Raw genomic sequence first — 15,558 nt, 5'->3', positions numbered from 1 at the left:
AGAGACGTGGTAAATGCACTTGTTCCAAAAATTGGGTTAACATACAGCCTGGCTCCTCCATACGACCGCAGCGTCCCTCCCCTCCGTGGCGGATCCGGGGGGGGGGGGGGGGGGGGGGCTACCCATGCTGCAGCCTCCCTCGGGAGCCTTAAATCACATGTAAAATACTGTTTATTAGCCTCTAAATCACTATTATTTTCTTAACTCTAGCCCATTATTTAGCCCCTCCGAGGAGTTTATCCTGGATCTGCCCCTGCCTACAGGCGGCTATTATGGCGGGGGAGTAGCAACAGTGTACTGTGTCCCGTAGGTTTCTAGCGGCGGAGGCGAGGAGACAAGCCCTGCACCGTCGGTCGCCATCGCGGCATCCTCCTCCCGTCCTCTGCCTTCTCAACAGGCTGAGGTAAAGCTTCTAGAATGGCGGTAAGCTTCCTGCCTTTCTCTATGTATTTAAAATATAGGTCTGTTTTCTCTTTTGTCTTCAATGGGGCTTCAGATTTGTACTTATGATTTTGCAAGGTTGTCGCTGCGTGGCTCTTGTTCTTGTTCTCTCCATTTGCGTTTTGTTTCTTGGCACTAAAAACTTTAGATCCGTGTGCCGGATCAGAGTTACATATGGTTTTAGCTTTCGGATGGGGTACTCACATTGCTATTGGTTTTGGTCCAATTGTTACTTGAGGTATACCTGAAGCGTGATGAACTCTTGTCTCACAGGACGGGTCGGTGGCGGCGACCGAATTTTTTACAATTTAGCCCTTTTTTTTGAAAGTTTCTCACAAATAGACCCCTGGCGGAAAGAATTCAGGAAATGGACCCTTAGCTCGGCGCCATTGATGCTGGCGCCGAGCTCGGCGCCACCGTCTCTGGCGCCGAGCTCCTGGACACGGTCGATGACCTGCCAGGGGGCTCGGCGCCAGAGTGACTGGCGCCGAGCTCCCTGCATTTAATCCCGGCCCAACCTTCTTGCCCGAGCGTTCTTCCTCTTCTTTCTCCTCCCTCTCGGGTTTTTCTCTCCCCACTTTATCCTACCTCACGAATCGACATATTGGACCTTTAAAACCTTGATTTGATCCGTAGATCTTCGAGAGCAAGGTATCCTCGCTCACCTCCTTATTTTTTCGCATCGATTCGGTATATATTAGTCGGATTTTTGAACCTAAATATATCCTCGCTCACTTAGGGTTTCATTGTATCCCTCAATATATGTATTATACAACCGTAGGTTGATTCCAAGGTGTGGAAAAAGCTAGCAAACCTAGGCGCATGTAGTTATGTTATGGGTTCATTGTTGTGGATCAAATAAGAAACCCTAGGTTTAGGGTTTAATATTAACTGCTTTCGGTTCTTAGAACGAAATTGGTTATATTATAGTTATGGTTCTCATTGATATTTATTTGTGATGTTTTGATTTATGTTTGTTAAATTACATCTGTTTTGTTAGATGCAAGAAATGTTTCGGGAGGAGTTTTGGCAAAAACAGGGTCGTCCTTGAGAATTATACCCCGACGCGTCTAGCAAAGATGCCCCCGTCCCTCCTGACCTTCCTGTCCCTAACTGTGACTGTGGTTTCCCGGCCCATGTTTTTCAATCGAAACATCCGGACATAGCCGCGCGTTGCTTCTACACATGTAGTCGGTTTAATGTAAGAAATTGTTTGCACTATCCTTTTTCTTTATTTGTGTAAGTATGGTACTAATATTTTGTTGGAATCTTGTTGTGTAGGACCATGAGAGGTGCTTTTTCTTTCAGTGGATCGATGGTGCAGACAAGTTTGATCCTAGGTACCTCTTTTTCGACGATTGGTTTAGAGGGAGACATCCACGTGAGCACTTCAAGCGGTGGGTTCCACCCCCCTAACCCTCCGGCAATGACGGCTAAGGAGAAGCACCTAGCCACAGTTAGACGACTCGAGGAACCTCCTCTGTGCGATTGCGGAGATCGAGCTGTGATAAACCCTGAGAATACGTTGGAGTTTGTATGTCCAAACAAGCATAAAGTAAGTGCAAAGTGTATGTGTTAAAATCTTGAGCTATATGTGTTCACGTACTAATGTCTCATTATTTAGGTGTTTTCAATGGTGAAGTGTCATTTCAAGGAGTGGTTGTATGGTCCTAAGAACCCATGGCCGGAAGAACCGCGGAGGGTTAAGGAAAAGAAGAAAGAAAGGGTAATCTACAAAGCACCTCCTATCATATGCGAATATGGTGTAAAATCCAACTATGGCCTAGTCCCTTTGGAGCTTGGAATAGGCCATTATTGTGGCCATATGATTGAGTATGATGAGGTTTGTTATTTTTCTGGTAAACATGAAATCGTATTTTGTTTGTTTTGCTAAGACATATATGATATAATATTTCTTTTGAACAGAGCACTAGGAAATGCAGTTGGGAATGTTATGATGGTCAAGCTAAGTTCTTGGATGAACTGAAGAAGAGGCAACTAATTGCACAGAAGAGGAGATATGGACCTAACTACGTCAACCTATTCGTTAAACATCACAAAGAAAATATGCGTGAGTTTGCTAGACAGCGCGGTATTTGTAACCCAATCGATGTTGGGCTTAACAAATGGGGATTGGAGAGGCGGATGACGTTAGAGGAGGAGAGGGCAAGGAATGAGGCAAGGGAGGAGACAAGAGTACAGATGCAGGTCTTGAACGAGCATGTTGCTACATTATGTGCCAGTGAGTGCTTGAAAACTTTTTTTTTCGTTGCCTGGTTTTAAATGTAATATAATCATGTTGCTAACTGATTGCATTTTATACATGAAGGGATTGGTTGCAGCGGGGAACATGCCGCAGAGGTGGCTCGTGCAAGGTATGAGGAGAAGAAGTTAGATGACCATAGATCACGAGCTGGTCGCACCGTTCAATCACTGATTGTGTTGTCTGATGATGGAGACGAGGATGCGGACGACACTGCTAGACTGAGTGAGCTCATTGCTTTAGCAGAGGCGGACATACAAGCGTAGGAGGCTGAGGATGACACTGACAGACTTAGCGAGCTCATCGCTCTAGCAGAGGCGGACATTTAGGCGTAGGAGGCTAAGGACGACACTGGCAGACTAAGCGAGCTCATCGCTCTAGCAGAGGCGGGCTTACAGACAGAGGAGGATGATGGCGCGTTCTTCACTCAGGCCATAGCGGCCGTAGATGAAGCGGAGGCCGCTTACTACAAGCGACAGACAGGTCAGAGCAACGCAATTGAGCCTAGCCACAGCAACAGGGTTGTAGTAGAGGACTGGTACTCGGATGATGAGTTGCTTACTCAGTACGTTTCAGACTGAGGATTTGGAAGTGCATTTGCCCCTATGTCTACTATCGGCACGTAGTTGTAGTATTAATATGTTGTGTAATGTGGCATAGTATCGAACTTTTCATTATGTGGTTGTTTTCATTATCTATGGTCTTAATATTCTGCTTAATGATACGGACGTATTAAAATTTGAACACGTGCTACAAAAAAACTTAACGACGTACGTCATTATATAAATCAACACACGAAACACATTAAATGGCATGTGACTACATGTACCGAACCTAGGTACAGAGTTTCCTTCGACTAAACCTAACATGCCTTAGGTAATTAAACCATGCCTTAGGTAATTAAACCTAACATGTCTTAGGTAATTAAACCTGGGTACATGTGAAAAAGATAAAGTCATCCTAATAGTGTGGCCACATAGCAAATTGTGTTGCACCTTCTCTATAGTAGCCTCCCGTTGTTGTTGGTGGTGGTGGCGGGGGTGACAGGGGAGGCCCCTTGTTCTTGTGGTTAGGGCAGGTGCAATATGGATCATTGCAGAGTGCCTCCTGTGAATCGACACCATTGTTGTTGTCGTCCTGTCCGTCGTCCTTGTAACCGCTGCTAACTTTCCTTTCTAGATCGAAGATACAGTCCTATAGGTAGTAGATGTACTCCGCATGCGGATAAATAGGTCAAGGATCGACCCACCTACTGAATCCACAGTTTTCTTCGGCCAAGGAAGACTACAATAAGTATGTCGTGTAAGTGATATACAAGACAAACATATTGAAGAAACAAATAGTGATAGCAAATACCCATGCTCGTAGGCATTTGAAGAAACAACGACCTCCATCTATTCCCTCGGTGAACATCTGCACTAGGCAGTCCTCACCATGCATGCATTTTGGCCACTCTTCTTTTCTTTCATCGTATCCTCTCAGTGGTGTCTCTTTGGTGAAATCACTTTTGCTCTTAACTGGGAATCTCTCATAAAGAGCTTCCTCAAAAAAATCAGGACCAAGAGGACCCTCCCACCCCCAGATAGTCTCCTTCCCCTTTCCTCTCCCTCTGGATGACCCTCCAGACATTGGTACTGCAACGAAAGCAAATGCTGAGGAGTGTTCTTCTTCCTTGTTGTGTGTGTGAATGAGAGGGAGTGAGTGGTTATTTATAGGTTGAGAGGAGGAATGGAGGCCTCTCAATGTGCCATGTCAGTGATCTGTGTGCCTCTTCACCTCAGCCCTTGGATCAAACAGTCATAAGATGGATGGTGGAGATAGAGTGGAGTTGTGCTTCCTTGCATGCCAGTACTATATCAGTGATGTGATAATTCGATGCTATCCGTGTATCTGAAAAGTCTATGTTTATTGTCTGAAAAGCATAGATTCGTTCACTGTTGCTTGGTAATCCTAGATTCATCTACAAAGCATATGTACAATATTTCCTGGATTATACACGTTCCAATAAATTTATAGTTAATCTGTGTACTATATTTATGCCTTTGTAGAAGTGTAGTATGATTAAAGGTTCACGGAAAAAATTTGTTAGATACGGTCTTGTTTTAGGAGCATCCACAGTTACAAACAGAGACATCAATATATATTTCAAACATTTAATCATCCAAGGAACATAATGCAACCACAACGAATATAACAACCAACATAATATGTCATGCAAAGTCCAAATAGTCCACAATGTCCATACAGTCCTGAATAGTTACAGAAAAGTAAATACAAAATCCATAATAGTTCATACTAACACCTACCACATCCCTCACTGCCTCCTACTCTTGCCCTTACCCTTGTGACCCAGAGCGCTGATGCCTGGAGTGTAAGGGTAACGCGGACGGCATCGCCTAGTGCCTAGAGGCGGTGTAGGATGAGTCGAGGGAGCGTCATGGAGCTGAGAGGGGCCAAGCTCATCGTGCCTCTTGTCTACGTCATCGTCGTCGTCGTCCTCCTTGTCCTCGTCCCCATCCCCTATAGCTGCTTGACTAGAGAAACCCAAGCCTCCTCTTCCTGCGGAAGGAACGTACATGTCTTGCGTCATGTCTGTTCTGCAACCACAACGACTAGCCGCACGGCGTAGACGACATGACAACCTCTGTTGTACAAAACTATGTTAATTAAAAGAATATAATGTATTAATGATATATTTTTTTGTAGCCTCCTCGTTGTTGTCGTCCACGTTATCATGCATCTCCTCCCATTCCTCAATGAAGGACTGGTGGTGCCTCTCCCAGTCAAAAATCTTCTTGTTCCTCTGACGATCCAACCTGCACGTATGTCATCGTTACATGAATCCACGTACGTGTCACCATATTAATAGAAATGGACCATCATCATGAGACATTTGAAATATCAAAACACTTACTTATGTAAGTCAACGCCAGTCGAGAACAAAGCCATAGGCCAAAGTTGTCTCACTCCAAATTAGCGTGCAACCCTATCTGGCAGGTGGTACTCGACAGCATAGAAGCAGATTAGAGGGCACCTCATCCTATAGAAGTCATCGTTGGCCCCACAGATGTTGCTCAGCTGAAAAGGAAGTGCGTCCTCTCCACCATACGACTCCCACTCCACCTGCAACATGTCCAAATAAGATGTTAGATGGTATACTAATCATTTTCAAAGCAGCATGGAAAATAAAAGTTACTTACACTAGACGCTGTCAGCGTATCTAGCTCATTCGTGTACTCAATGTACGCCCGATCTATCCTCATGTGTGGAACCCTAACCTGGTCCCAAAGGTACATCCATGTCGGCTGGCGACTTGGAGGCTGACCTTGGAACCACTCACGACGAGCCAGAACCTCTAGACGACCAACTAGAAGACGAGCCCACATCCACAGCTATAACAGGTACACGCATCCACCAAGTGACGGGTTGGACAAAGGCCGACGACACCCCTCGCACAGCTGCCTGTATAGAAAACACAAGACTGCAGAGCCCCAGCTGTACTGACCCGCCTGGTCCCAGTCACTGAGGCAGTGGATCCACATCCAGGACGCACTGTCACCCGTGGCGTCGGGAAAGAGAACGTAGGCAAAAAGGTGTAGGATCCACGCCCGGTAGTAGTACCCAACCATTCCTCATCTGCCTTCTCGGGGCACTGTGCGAACTCTACACGTAGCCAGGAGATGGGAACTCTAGAAGTGCGAGCCCCTTGCTCGCCAAGCTCACGCCCAAGGAAGGCCTCCACTCATGCTCTCCAACCCTCTGACCTGCACTGCCTGGTGACTGGGTTGCCATGAATCCTTAGGCCTAGCATCTTCTGACAGTCCTAGAGCGAGACTGTCATCTCCCCGAAAGGTTGGTGGAAGCTGTGAGTCTCCGGCCGTCACCTATATTTAAGACAAAGCAAGATTACTTGTCAAAAAGTCAATTGCATGAACAAATGGCCATGAATGGAGGCAATGATTCACTTTAATACCTGTCTACCAACGTAGTTATCGCCGCTGAGTTGAACTTGGGCAACCCACGATGAACCTAAAAAGAGATGACATCCAGGCCAGCTCTTTGTAGGAAAGGAGTGTATCTGTCGTCGTACCGAATGTCCAAGAACCCACTATGGGTCCTAGAACGAAGGTGCGGAAGGTCCTGCATCGAATAAAACATAGTCACCTGTTACTTCACGAACACATGTACGAATAAAACTTATAGATTATTACCTGCCCTAGCGCAACGAGATGTCCTCGGTGGGTCGCCTCGTACGTCAGGTCGAGCAGGTGGAATTGCTCCATCCTACAAAAAAGTGAATGAATTAGAGTTCCAATATACAATGAAACATGAACTTAGAAATATATAAGTAATTGACATAAATACAAGTATAAATTGAGACATGCATAATTAAATATATGAATAAGACAAATATAAAATAATAATATAAACCAATAGTCCTACCTCACTAATCTGCCAACGGCAACTTCGTGAGTTATGGCCAAGTCTACCGCACTTGCCGCACTCGTACTGCTCGAGATCAGTAACAAATGGAGTTCCTCTCCCACGCCTAGTTCTTCCGGGTATCTGATCCATAACCATTATGTGCCTCGTCCTCTGCCTTGATCCATGCTTGTTTCAACGGTAAGCTAGATCCGCAATGTACTTCAGCCCATCATATGGAGGCCACTCTCCAGGGTCCCGGAAAGGCACGAAGCGGGGGCTCCATGTGTTCACAAGCGTGTCGACACTGAACTCATAAGGTATCCTCCTTTTGATATTATAGTTGCGATGCCTAGCTGCTGCCACCAAATGAGAACATACAAAGTGGTATTGCCTTGGTTTACCACAAGTGCACTTGAAATCTTGGAGGACAACCACATGTATCCTCGACTCTCGGACCTCGCCGTCGGACGTTGTACCGCCCCTATGCTCGACCTGATAAGTCCCTGTGGCATGGTCAAAGCATGCAACCTCATGTGTGCCAGCCCTTTCTCTTGCCTTCTCTAGGTGTGCCTTTGGTTTCGAAGCCTATATCTCTCCATCACTCTGCAACTGCAATGCATAGGCGTGTCTATCGTTGAACCAGGCAACAAGCTTATAGAAGGTGAATTGAACGATTGCATTCATAGGCATGCCACATATCCCCAATAGCAACTTATTGAATGACTCTGCCATATTGCTGCACTGAAACTCGTATCTCTAGCCACCGGCGTCGTGAGCTCTCGTCCATTTCTCCAAATCCCTCATCAAACCTATGAGCCATTGTCTACCTTCTACATTTGATGCGGTTCTGACCTGCTCCAACTTTTCCTTAAAGTACTTGTCCTCAAGCTATCGAGCAGTCTCCTGGAATAGATCAAAGTTACCCTTGACACCATCCTTCCGGAGTAGATTCTCGGCAAGGTGCCGAGTACACCAACGATGGTGCAACGGTGCATACCCCTCTATCTGCTCTCACACGGCATTAAGTATGCCCTTATGCCTATCAGATATGACGCCAACCTCCCTGCCAGGCTCAACCACGTGTATCCGGACTAACCTCAAGAATTATCCCCAACTATCATTGTTCTTCTCAACCAAGGCAAATGCCAAAGGAACCAACTTGTTGTTCACGTCACATGATATGGCTATAAGAAGTGTGCCCTGGTATTTGCCAATCAAGAATGTACCATCAATGGAGAAGATGGGACGACAGTGCCTAAAGGCCTCAACACACTGAGGGAAGCGCCAGAAGGCACGGAAGAATATCTGCCTCCCATCCTTTCATGCATTAGGTTTTGGGATGTACTCATAATGCATGCCTGGATTCACCACTTTGATTGCATTGAAAAGAACTAGCAGCTGCTCATACCCATCCTCCCAGTCCCCATATATCATCTTCCACGCTCGCTGCTTAGCCCTCCATGCTTTACCATAAGTTGTCACATATCCTCCATACAATGCTTCAATGGTCCTGATAATTGTTCTCACCTTCATGTTGGGTTCTCTCTGCAAAATTCCCATCAACCGCTTGGCAATGAGGGTAGATGTCAACTGCCGATGCCTTAGTGTCAGCTCATGGTCAGCACAATTGTGTGGCCCGACAACTTTTGTGATCTTCCATTTTCTGGTTACCTGTTGCTTCCTTGCACAAACCCTCCATGGGCAGCGTTCCTTGTCACACACAACTGTGTAACGGTGCTCCACATATGAATGCAATACCCTGTAAGGCCTTTTTGTATCACTGCAAAAGCCTGCAACCACCTCTTCAAAGCAGGGAGGTCATTGAACACCCTCCCATTCTCAATTACAATGTTAGGACCGGCCTCAGGAGCTTCTAGGAGCTCATCATCATGTCCTTTTGCAAACGCCTGATCGGAATGAGCAAGATCGCTGAACTCGTGAACTCTAGGATCACGGCGGCCGAGAAAGATACGCCTCATTATCTCAATATCACTCTCCGTCAGCTCTCCAACAGGGCGATCATCATCAGAATCAAGAGCCCTAGCCATCTCATATGGCTCCAAATCATGCATAATTTCAACACTATTTGACCCACGAAATCCATCTCCAATTTGCACTTGCGCAGCAACAGGGGGCACATCCACATTCTCAGGAATATCTCCTGCAACATCATTATAGAAATGAGGAAAGAATGAAAGAAATAGATGTAAGGAACGGGGTAAGCTCCCAAAAACCATGCGGTTAAGATACTTACTCGGATGATTCTGTGTCAAAGGGATCTCATAAGGAGGATCTGCCACGAAAAAATGAGTCTGACAACCATCTCCAAATACCGTATTGGGGGCAGATTGAGCATCGGGAACCGTAGGTGCAATCTGCACATGTAGGTAAGGTTCCAGAACGGGAGGGTCGATGTATGCCTGATGATCCATTGCTGTGGTAAACCCATGAGGGATGGGATCAACTAACACCCGACGCACAACCATACCACGTCCAAACATTGCAGCTGGCTCTTCATAGCCGATCTTACATAGTTCTCCCACTGATTCACACAACCAATTGAGATCATTCGCCTGAAGATGTTCGGAGGACAACCTAGGTGTAGTACACCATCAACTGCAATACCATCATCTACAAGGCAATGCAGCTCCTTCCGAGCCCTTGCAACCATGTCACTAAATGAAGGTCTATCATTGAATAGCACAGGCACACTTTGCATGCCAAGAAACTCAACATATCCATAGCGATCGCTTTCAACGGTGCCTCCATGATATATGGTCACTAGGTTGTCCATCTATTTCAAACAAGTAACGAAACACATGTCCTTTAGTCCAAATTAGACGATAGATAGTACCTAACAAGTATTTTCTAACTACAAACTAAGTAATCAAGATAATAACTACGAATATATTTACAATGTACTCACTAAATAGCTAGATCATATGTAGATAACTAAAAATGTAACTACATATCTAAGTAACTATCTAACTATATCTATGTGCCTATGTGTCTATGTTTCTATCTATCTACATATATATCTCACTAGATCACTAACTAAATCAACTACCTGAGTCATCACATTAACTAATAAATAACAAATACTAACTAAGTAGGTACATTGCATATTCATAATTTTTACCTGTCCGGGCCGACGGACGATGGGCGTGGATCAGGCCAAAGATTCGGGCCGGCGGTGGCGCGGCAGACGACAGCGGTGGCGCGCGGCGAGCGCGGGATGCCCGGGGCTACGCGCGGCGAGTCTGGCTTAACGGGCGCGGCCTAAGGCCGACGGTGGAGGCAAGGCGAGGACGGCGGTGGAGGGCGGCGGAGGCGTCGCGGCGGCCAACCACGGGAGACAGCGCGGCGAGGGGCGCGGCGACGGGCGGGGGGGGGGGAGGGCGCGGGCATGACCTCAGGCGCGGGAGGAGGCGCGGCCTCGGAGCGGCGAGGGGCGCGACGCGGGGCGGCGGCACGGGCGCGGCGCGGAGCGGGCGTGGGCACGGTGGCGGCCGTGGTGGCGCGGGCGCGGGCGCGGCGGGAGCGGGGGCGGCGGTGGCGGCGGGGCTAGGGCGCAAGAGGAAGAAGAAGAGAGGGCGCGGGCTCGGTAGATATTTCCGAGCTCGGCGCCAAGATCTACGGCGCCGAGCCCCCTGGCAGGTCATCGACCGTGCCCAGGAGCTCGACGCCAGAGACGGTGGTGCCGAGCTCGGCGCCAGCATCAATAGCGCCGAGCTAAGGATCCATTTCCTGAATTCTTTCCGCCAGAGATCTATTTGTGAGAAACTTTGAAAAAAAAAGAGCCAAATTGTAAAAAAATTCGGTGGCAGCGACGACGGTGACAAGTCCGTGTGGGACAGTGAAGGCGAGGTGGCGAGGAGCCTCGACGGCGCTATCTCGCCAATTGCGACCTCGAGGAACAAGCTAAAAGGTGCTCCTGGCCCGTCCATGCTGGTAAGGCAGCTAAGTGATAGGTACCCACGCGAACGCGTAGCTAACTCACTACATTGATTATTCGGTGTTGTTCGTCTCATGTTAGTATTTACCTTGTTGTGCTTATGACCCTAATGTGGTGTCTGCTTGTGGAATTGTGTGGAAGCATGGTGATGGAAAGGTCAATGGAGCAGGGCCATCTGCCTCTTTGGTGGAGGACTTCGTAGGGATGGGTCTCATTAAGGAGAATGGTATGCAGTAACCGATTTCCCCTCCTGTTTCTTTAGGCTGTGACTGTTTTTTAATTATTCATACTTATTTTGACGACTGATTTTGTTTTCAGGAGATGGTGGTGCAGAGTCATTACTCGAGCTTCTTCTGGCCTACATGGTACTCTCGCCAGTTTGCCTCCTTTTATTGATCATTCGTTTTTATCCTCTTATTGGATGGTGGGAAAGATATATTCTATTTCGCAAAAGTGATATTGTGAAATGCAGGCGATAGGCAATGACCCTTCATTGGATAACTCCTCTGCTTCTGTTTGTGGCCCCCGGACCATTGGTGATGACAAAGACATTCTTGCGAATTGGGATGCACATGATGCTAGTACGAGCAGCGACAGGGATCATATATCTGATGATTCTAGTGATGAGGTACTTTCAAGCTCAACAGCCCTCCCCCCTGTGACTACAGAAACTTTCACTGTACTTGAGGATTCATGGTAACCATGCCCTAATTTTGTACTTGTTTCATGGTAACCATGCCCTGCATTTTCGGTACTGCACAAATCGATTACTTGGCCCAAATTGTAGGGTCATGTATCGCTGCCATTCCCCTTTATTTTTTTTCAAAGAAACAGGTATTGCCTACATGGATATATAGCTGTAACAGAAATTGGATGTGCTTTATTTCCGTTTTTTTTCTTTTTCTTTTTTATTTATTTTGAGGGTCTGTTGTTTTAGGCAAACTTTCATATTTCCATATGATTATTAAGCCTGCTAATCCAGATATTGATTCCATGCCTCTTTCATCTTGACCTTTAGTTTTTACCTATGATAATTGTCTGGTGCAACCTGCAACGGCATCCATAGTTCTATCTACCAACGAATTTGTCTTGTATTATCCAATGTTTTACTTTGCTATTTTTTCTATTGAATATATGTACAAGCAGGTTACAACTAGGTTGGAGTTGTAATTGATGGTTAGGGATAGAGTTTGGGTTGTGCTATAAATATAAGGGCATCACTATTGTGATATGGATAGAGTTTGGTGGCTGGTGTGGGCGGCAGTGACGGTGGCAGTTTTACTGCCTTCATGCAGTCTGCTGCGAGTGGCTGTGGTGGGATGAGCATCCGTAGTCATCGCCCTAGTGATGTAGGCCACTTTGGCTGAACATAGTCAACAAATATTGCGCCTTGACATCATTCTCTTATGTGGTTCTTGAGATAAGAGCATGGTGTTTGTACTTTGTGTGCTTCCGTGATCAATTTGAGGCTGTTGACGTGTTGATATTATTGATTGTTTTTTTACAGACTTGTGTATCTAGAGTTGCATGCAGCTAACCGGTTGAATTAAACAAATTGATACCTAGGTACTAAAATTTTGTATTTCCTAGTTATAGTAGCCCTCGGTACCTTCCAAGGACTATTAAAATGTTGTTCCATAGAAGTCCTGGTTCCATCTATTTGTATGATCTCAGTGCTTTCTAATATGGTTTCCTGTGCTTTTATGCAGGATTTCCTACAAGGCTTGTCACAGAAGGACGAAAAAATTGAGTCCTTAGTGAGAATGGGCTTTCCTAAAGATGAAGCAGAAATGGCTATTGTCAGATGTGGTATGCTCTCTATTGAAGTTTCTACAAATGTCTTTTTGGTCATGAGTAGCTATTAGCTCCTTTCTGTTGTTTATACAGGCAATGGTATGGTATTTTACATTTTAATCACCTTATTTCACCCACCTCGTTATGCATCTTTGCTTACAGTCACAGTACCCAGTTATATATACTCCTCAGCAAAATAAGTTAGTTTTGTAGTGAGAGCACTAAGGGTATCAGTCACTCGCTATCAAATAAAAATATTTTTTGTTTCCTGTAAGCAGACATATATCTTGCAGACTCATACTGTCTTATTTCTGAGTTACATCTACCTTCAGAAATTGTTCCATAGCTTTCTAGTTAGACAGACTCCAAATGCCTTAATTCACTGATTCTTACTACTTTGGTTTAAAACTACAAGGTCAGGATGCACCTATGTCTGTTTTGGTTGATTTAATCTATAGTTCAGAAGCTTCAGAAGATGGTTACTATGGCAATTTCTCTGACCATGAGGTAAGTGTTAGTATATATGTCTATTTCGTTTACCAAAAAAAAATGTTTGGTTCCTTAAATTGGATGGACTGAAACTAGAACTGTGTTTTGTAATTCTACAGGATGATTATTTTGGAGGAAGAAAGGAAAAGAGAAAGAGATCTGAAGATGCAGAACAAGGTAGTAGAGGACCCTTAGATGGTAGCCATGATGAGCCGATGCCTCTCCCAAACCCAATGGTTGGGTTTAACCTGCCAAATGTGAGCTTAAGATCAGTGGACAGATCTCTACCCTCAAAAGTTATTGTGCCACCTTTCTTCTACTATGAGAATGTAGCCATTGCTCCAAAGGGTGTCTGGACAACGATATCACGGTTCTTATATGACATCCAACCTGAGTTTGTGGATTCAAGGTTCTTATGTGCTGCTGCCAGGAAAAGAGGTTACATACATAACTTGCCAATTGTGAACAGGTCACCTCTCCTTCCCTTACCCCCAAAGACAATATTTGAGGCCTTCCCCCATACTAAAAAGTGGTGGCCCTCATGGGACCCTAGAAAACAGTTCAACTGCCTCCTGACCAATATGGCTAAACCTAAGTCGACGGAACAGATTCACCATGCTCTTGCAAAATGTAAAGATCCACCACCTCGACATGTTCAGAAGTATGTCTTGGAAACCTGCAGGACGGCGAACTTGGTATGGGTTGGTCTGAACAAGGTTGCTCATCTAGAGCCTGATGAGATGGAATTCCTGCTTGGTTTCCCCAAAGACCACACCAGGGGAATCGGCAGGACTGAGAGGTTCAAGTCTTTGGGCAATTCATTCCATGTCGACACCTTCGCATACCATCTCTCAGCACTTCGGGACATGTTTCCACATGGCATGAATGTCCTTTCCTTGTTCTCTGGCATTGGAGGAGCAGAGGTAGCTCTCCACAGGCTCGGCATACACATGAAGACGGTCATTTCGGTGGAGATATCTGAGGTGAACAGGTTCATCTTGAGGACTTGGTGGAATCAGACCCAAACAGGCACTTTGATAGAGATCGCCGATGTTCAGAGCCTGACTACCGAGAGGCTCGAGTCATGCATCAGGAGGATTGGTGGTTTTGACCTGGTGATTGGGGGCAGCCCCTGCAACAATCTTGCTGGGCGCAATCGATTCCACCGTGATGGCTTGGAGGGCGAGCAGTCGTCCCTTTTCTACCACTATTACAGGATCTTGGACACGGTGAAGTCCATCATGGGCAGAATGTAGAAGATTATTGCAGCCTACCATGGAACTGAACTGTTTTTTTTCTCTCGAACACCATGGAACTGAACTGATATATCCCTGCTGCTGAATTTTGTGGGGGTATGCATTGGGGCAATGACTGCCCAGCTCCCGATCTCATGGGAGCGCCTGGTTTGGCGACCATTACCATCAGTAGCGGCAGAAGAGTGCCTTGCTGTGGCTGAATCTTCTGCCAGCCACAATAATTTATTTCGTTTGATTATATCCATGCTCTGTGACGGGCAGTGCTTGACCTGATTTGTGATAATCTGTCCAGTAAGTTCTGATTGGGTTGTCGATTGAGATACCTTTAAGCTGTTATTAAAATGGACACGGGAAGTTTTTTGTTTTCACGAAAGAGCCGTTTCATTGTTTTAGTTGTACAAAACCTTGTTTCTTGCAAACAACAATTAATCCAGTTTTATGCTCACACTGTAATTTTCAGCAAATAGGTTTGTTTTTGGGAAAGGCTAGCGCCCGGACGTCAACTGAGGCTAGCATCTAGACGCCGCACCGCAAGCCTACGCTGCTTCACATGGTGGCCCGCGCTGATCCGTGTCCTGAGCCGCTCTTAATCCTGCACTCGCTTTGTGTCCCGTGCCACTCCGTCTCGATCTGCACCTGCACAGTATCCCACTCGCGCCCCCTTCACATCCACGCGCATGCAGGAGGGCCCAATAGCTACAGCGGGCTGCTGCTGCAGATGAGTTCTACTATAACATGTGCAACACTAGATACACCTAGATTCATTTTTGTAACATATGTAGGAAATATTTTTAACATACGTCTGAAACAGTTGAAACACTTGCAACATACGTATAAAAACATTAGAAAAACACACACACACACACATATATATATATATATATATATATATATATATATATATATATATATATATATATATATATATATATAGG

General features: G+C 45.8%; 1 protein-coding gene across 1 annotated transcript; it reads left to right on the top strand.

Moving 5' to 3' along the window:
* Positions 1–246: 246 nt before the first annotated feature.
* Positions 247–14,623, top strand: LOC136467806 (DNA (cytosine-5)-methyltransferase DRM2-like). Its single transcript, XM_066466597.1, has 13 exons — positions 247–423; positions 1,723–1,996; positions 2,066–2,284; positions 2,368–2,683; positions 2,771–2,966; positions 10,303–10,786; positions 10,928–11,080; positions 11,241–11,310; positions 11,403–11,449; positions 11,557–11,712; positions 12,794–12,893; positions 13,294–13,385; positions 13,487–14,623. The coding sequence occupies exons 2-13, from the start codon at positions 1,727–1,729 to the stop codon at positions 14,621–14,623; spliced, it is 3,240 nt and encodes a 1,079-aa protein (XP_066322694.1). The 5' UTR covers positions 247–423; positions 1,723–1,726.
* The last annotated feature ends 935 nt before the right edge of the window (positions 14,624–15,558 follow it).

Source organism: Miscanthus floridulus, chromosome 1 (genome assembly GCF_019320115.1).
Source record: "Miscanthus floridulus cultivar M001 chromosome 1, ASM1932011v1, whole genome shotgun sequence".
In the NCBI taxonomy this organism is placed as follows: Eukaryota; Viridiplantae; Streptophyta; class Magnoliopsida; order Poales; family Poaceae; genus Miscanthus; species Miscanthus floridulus.
This window is presented reverse-complemented; position numbering and strand designations above follow the sequence as displayed.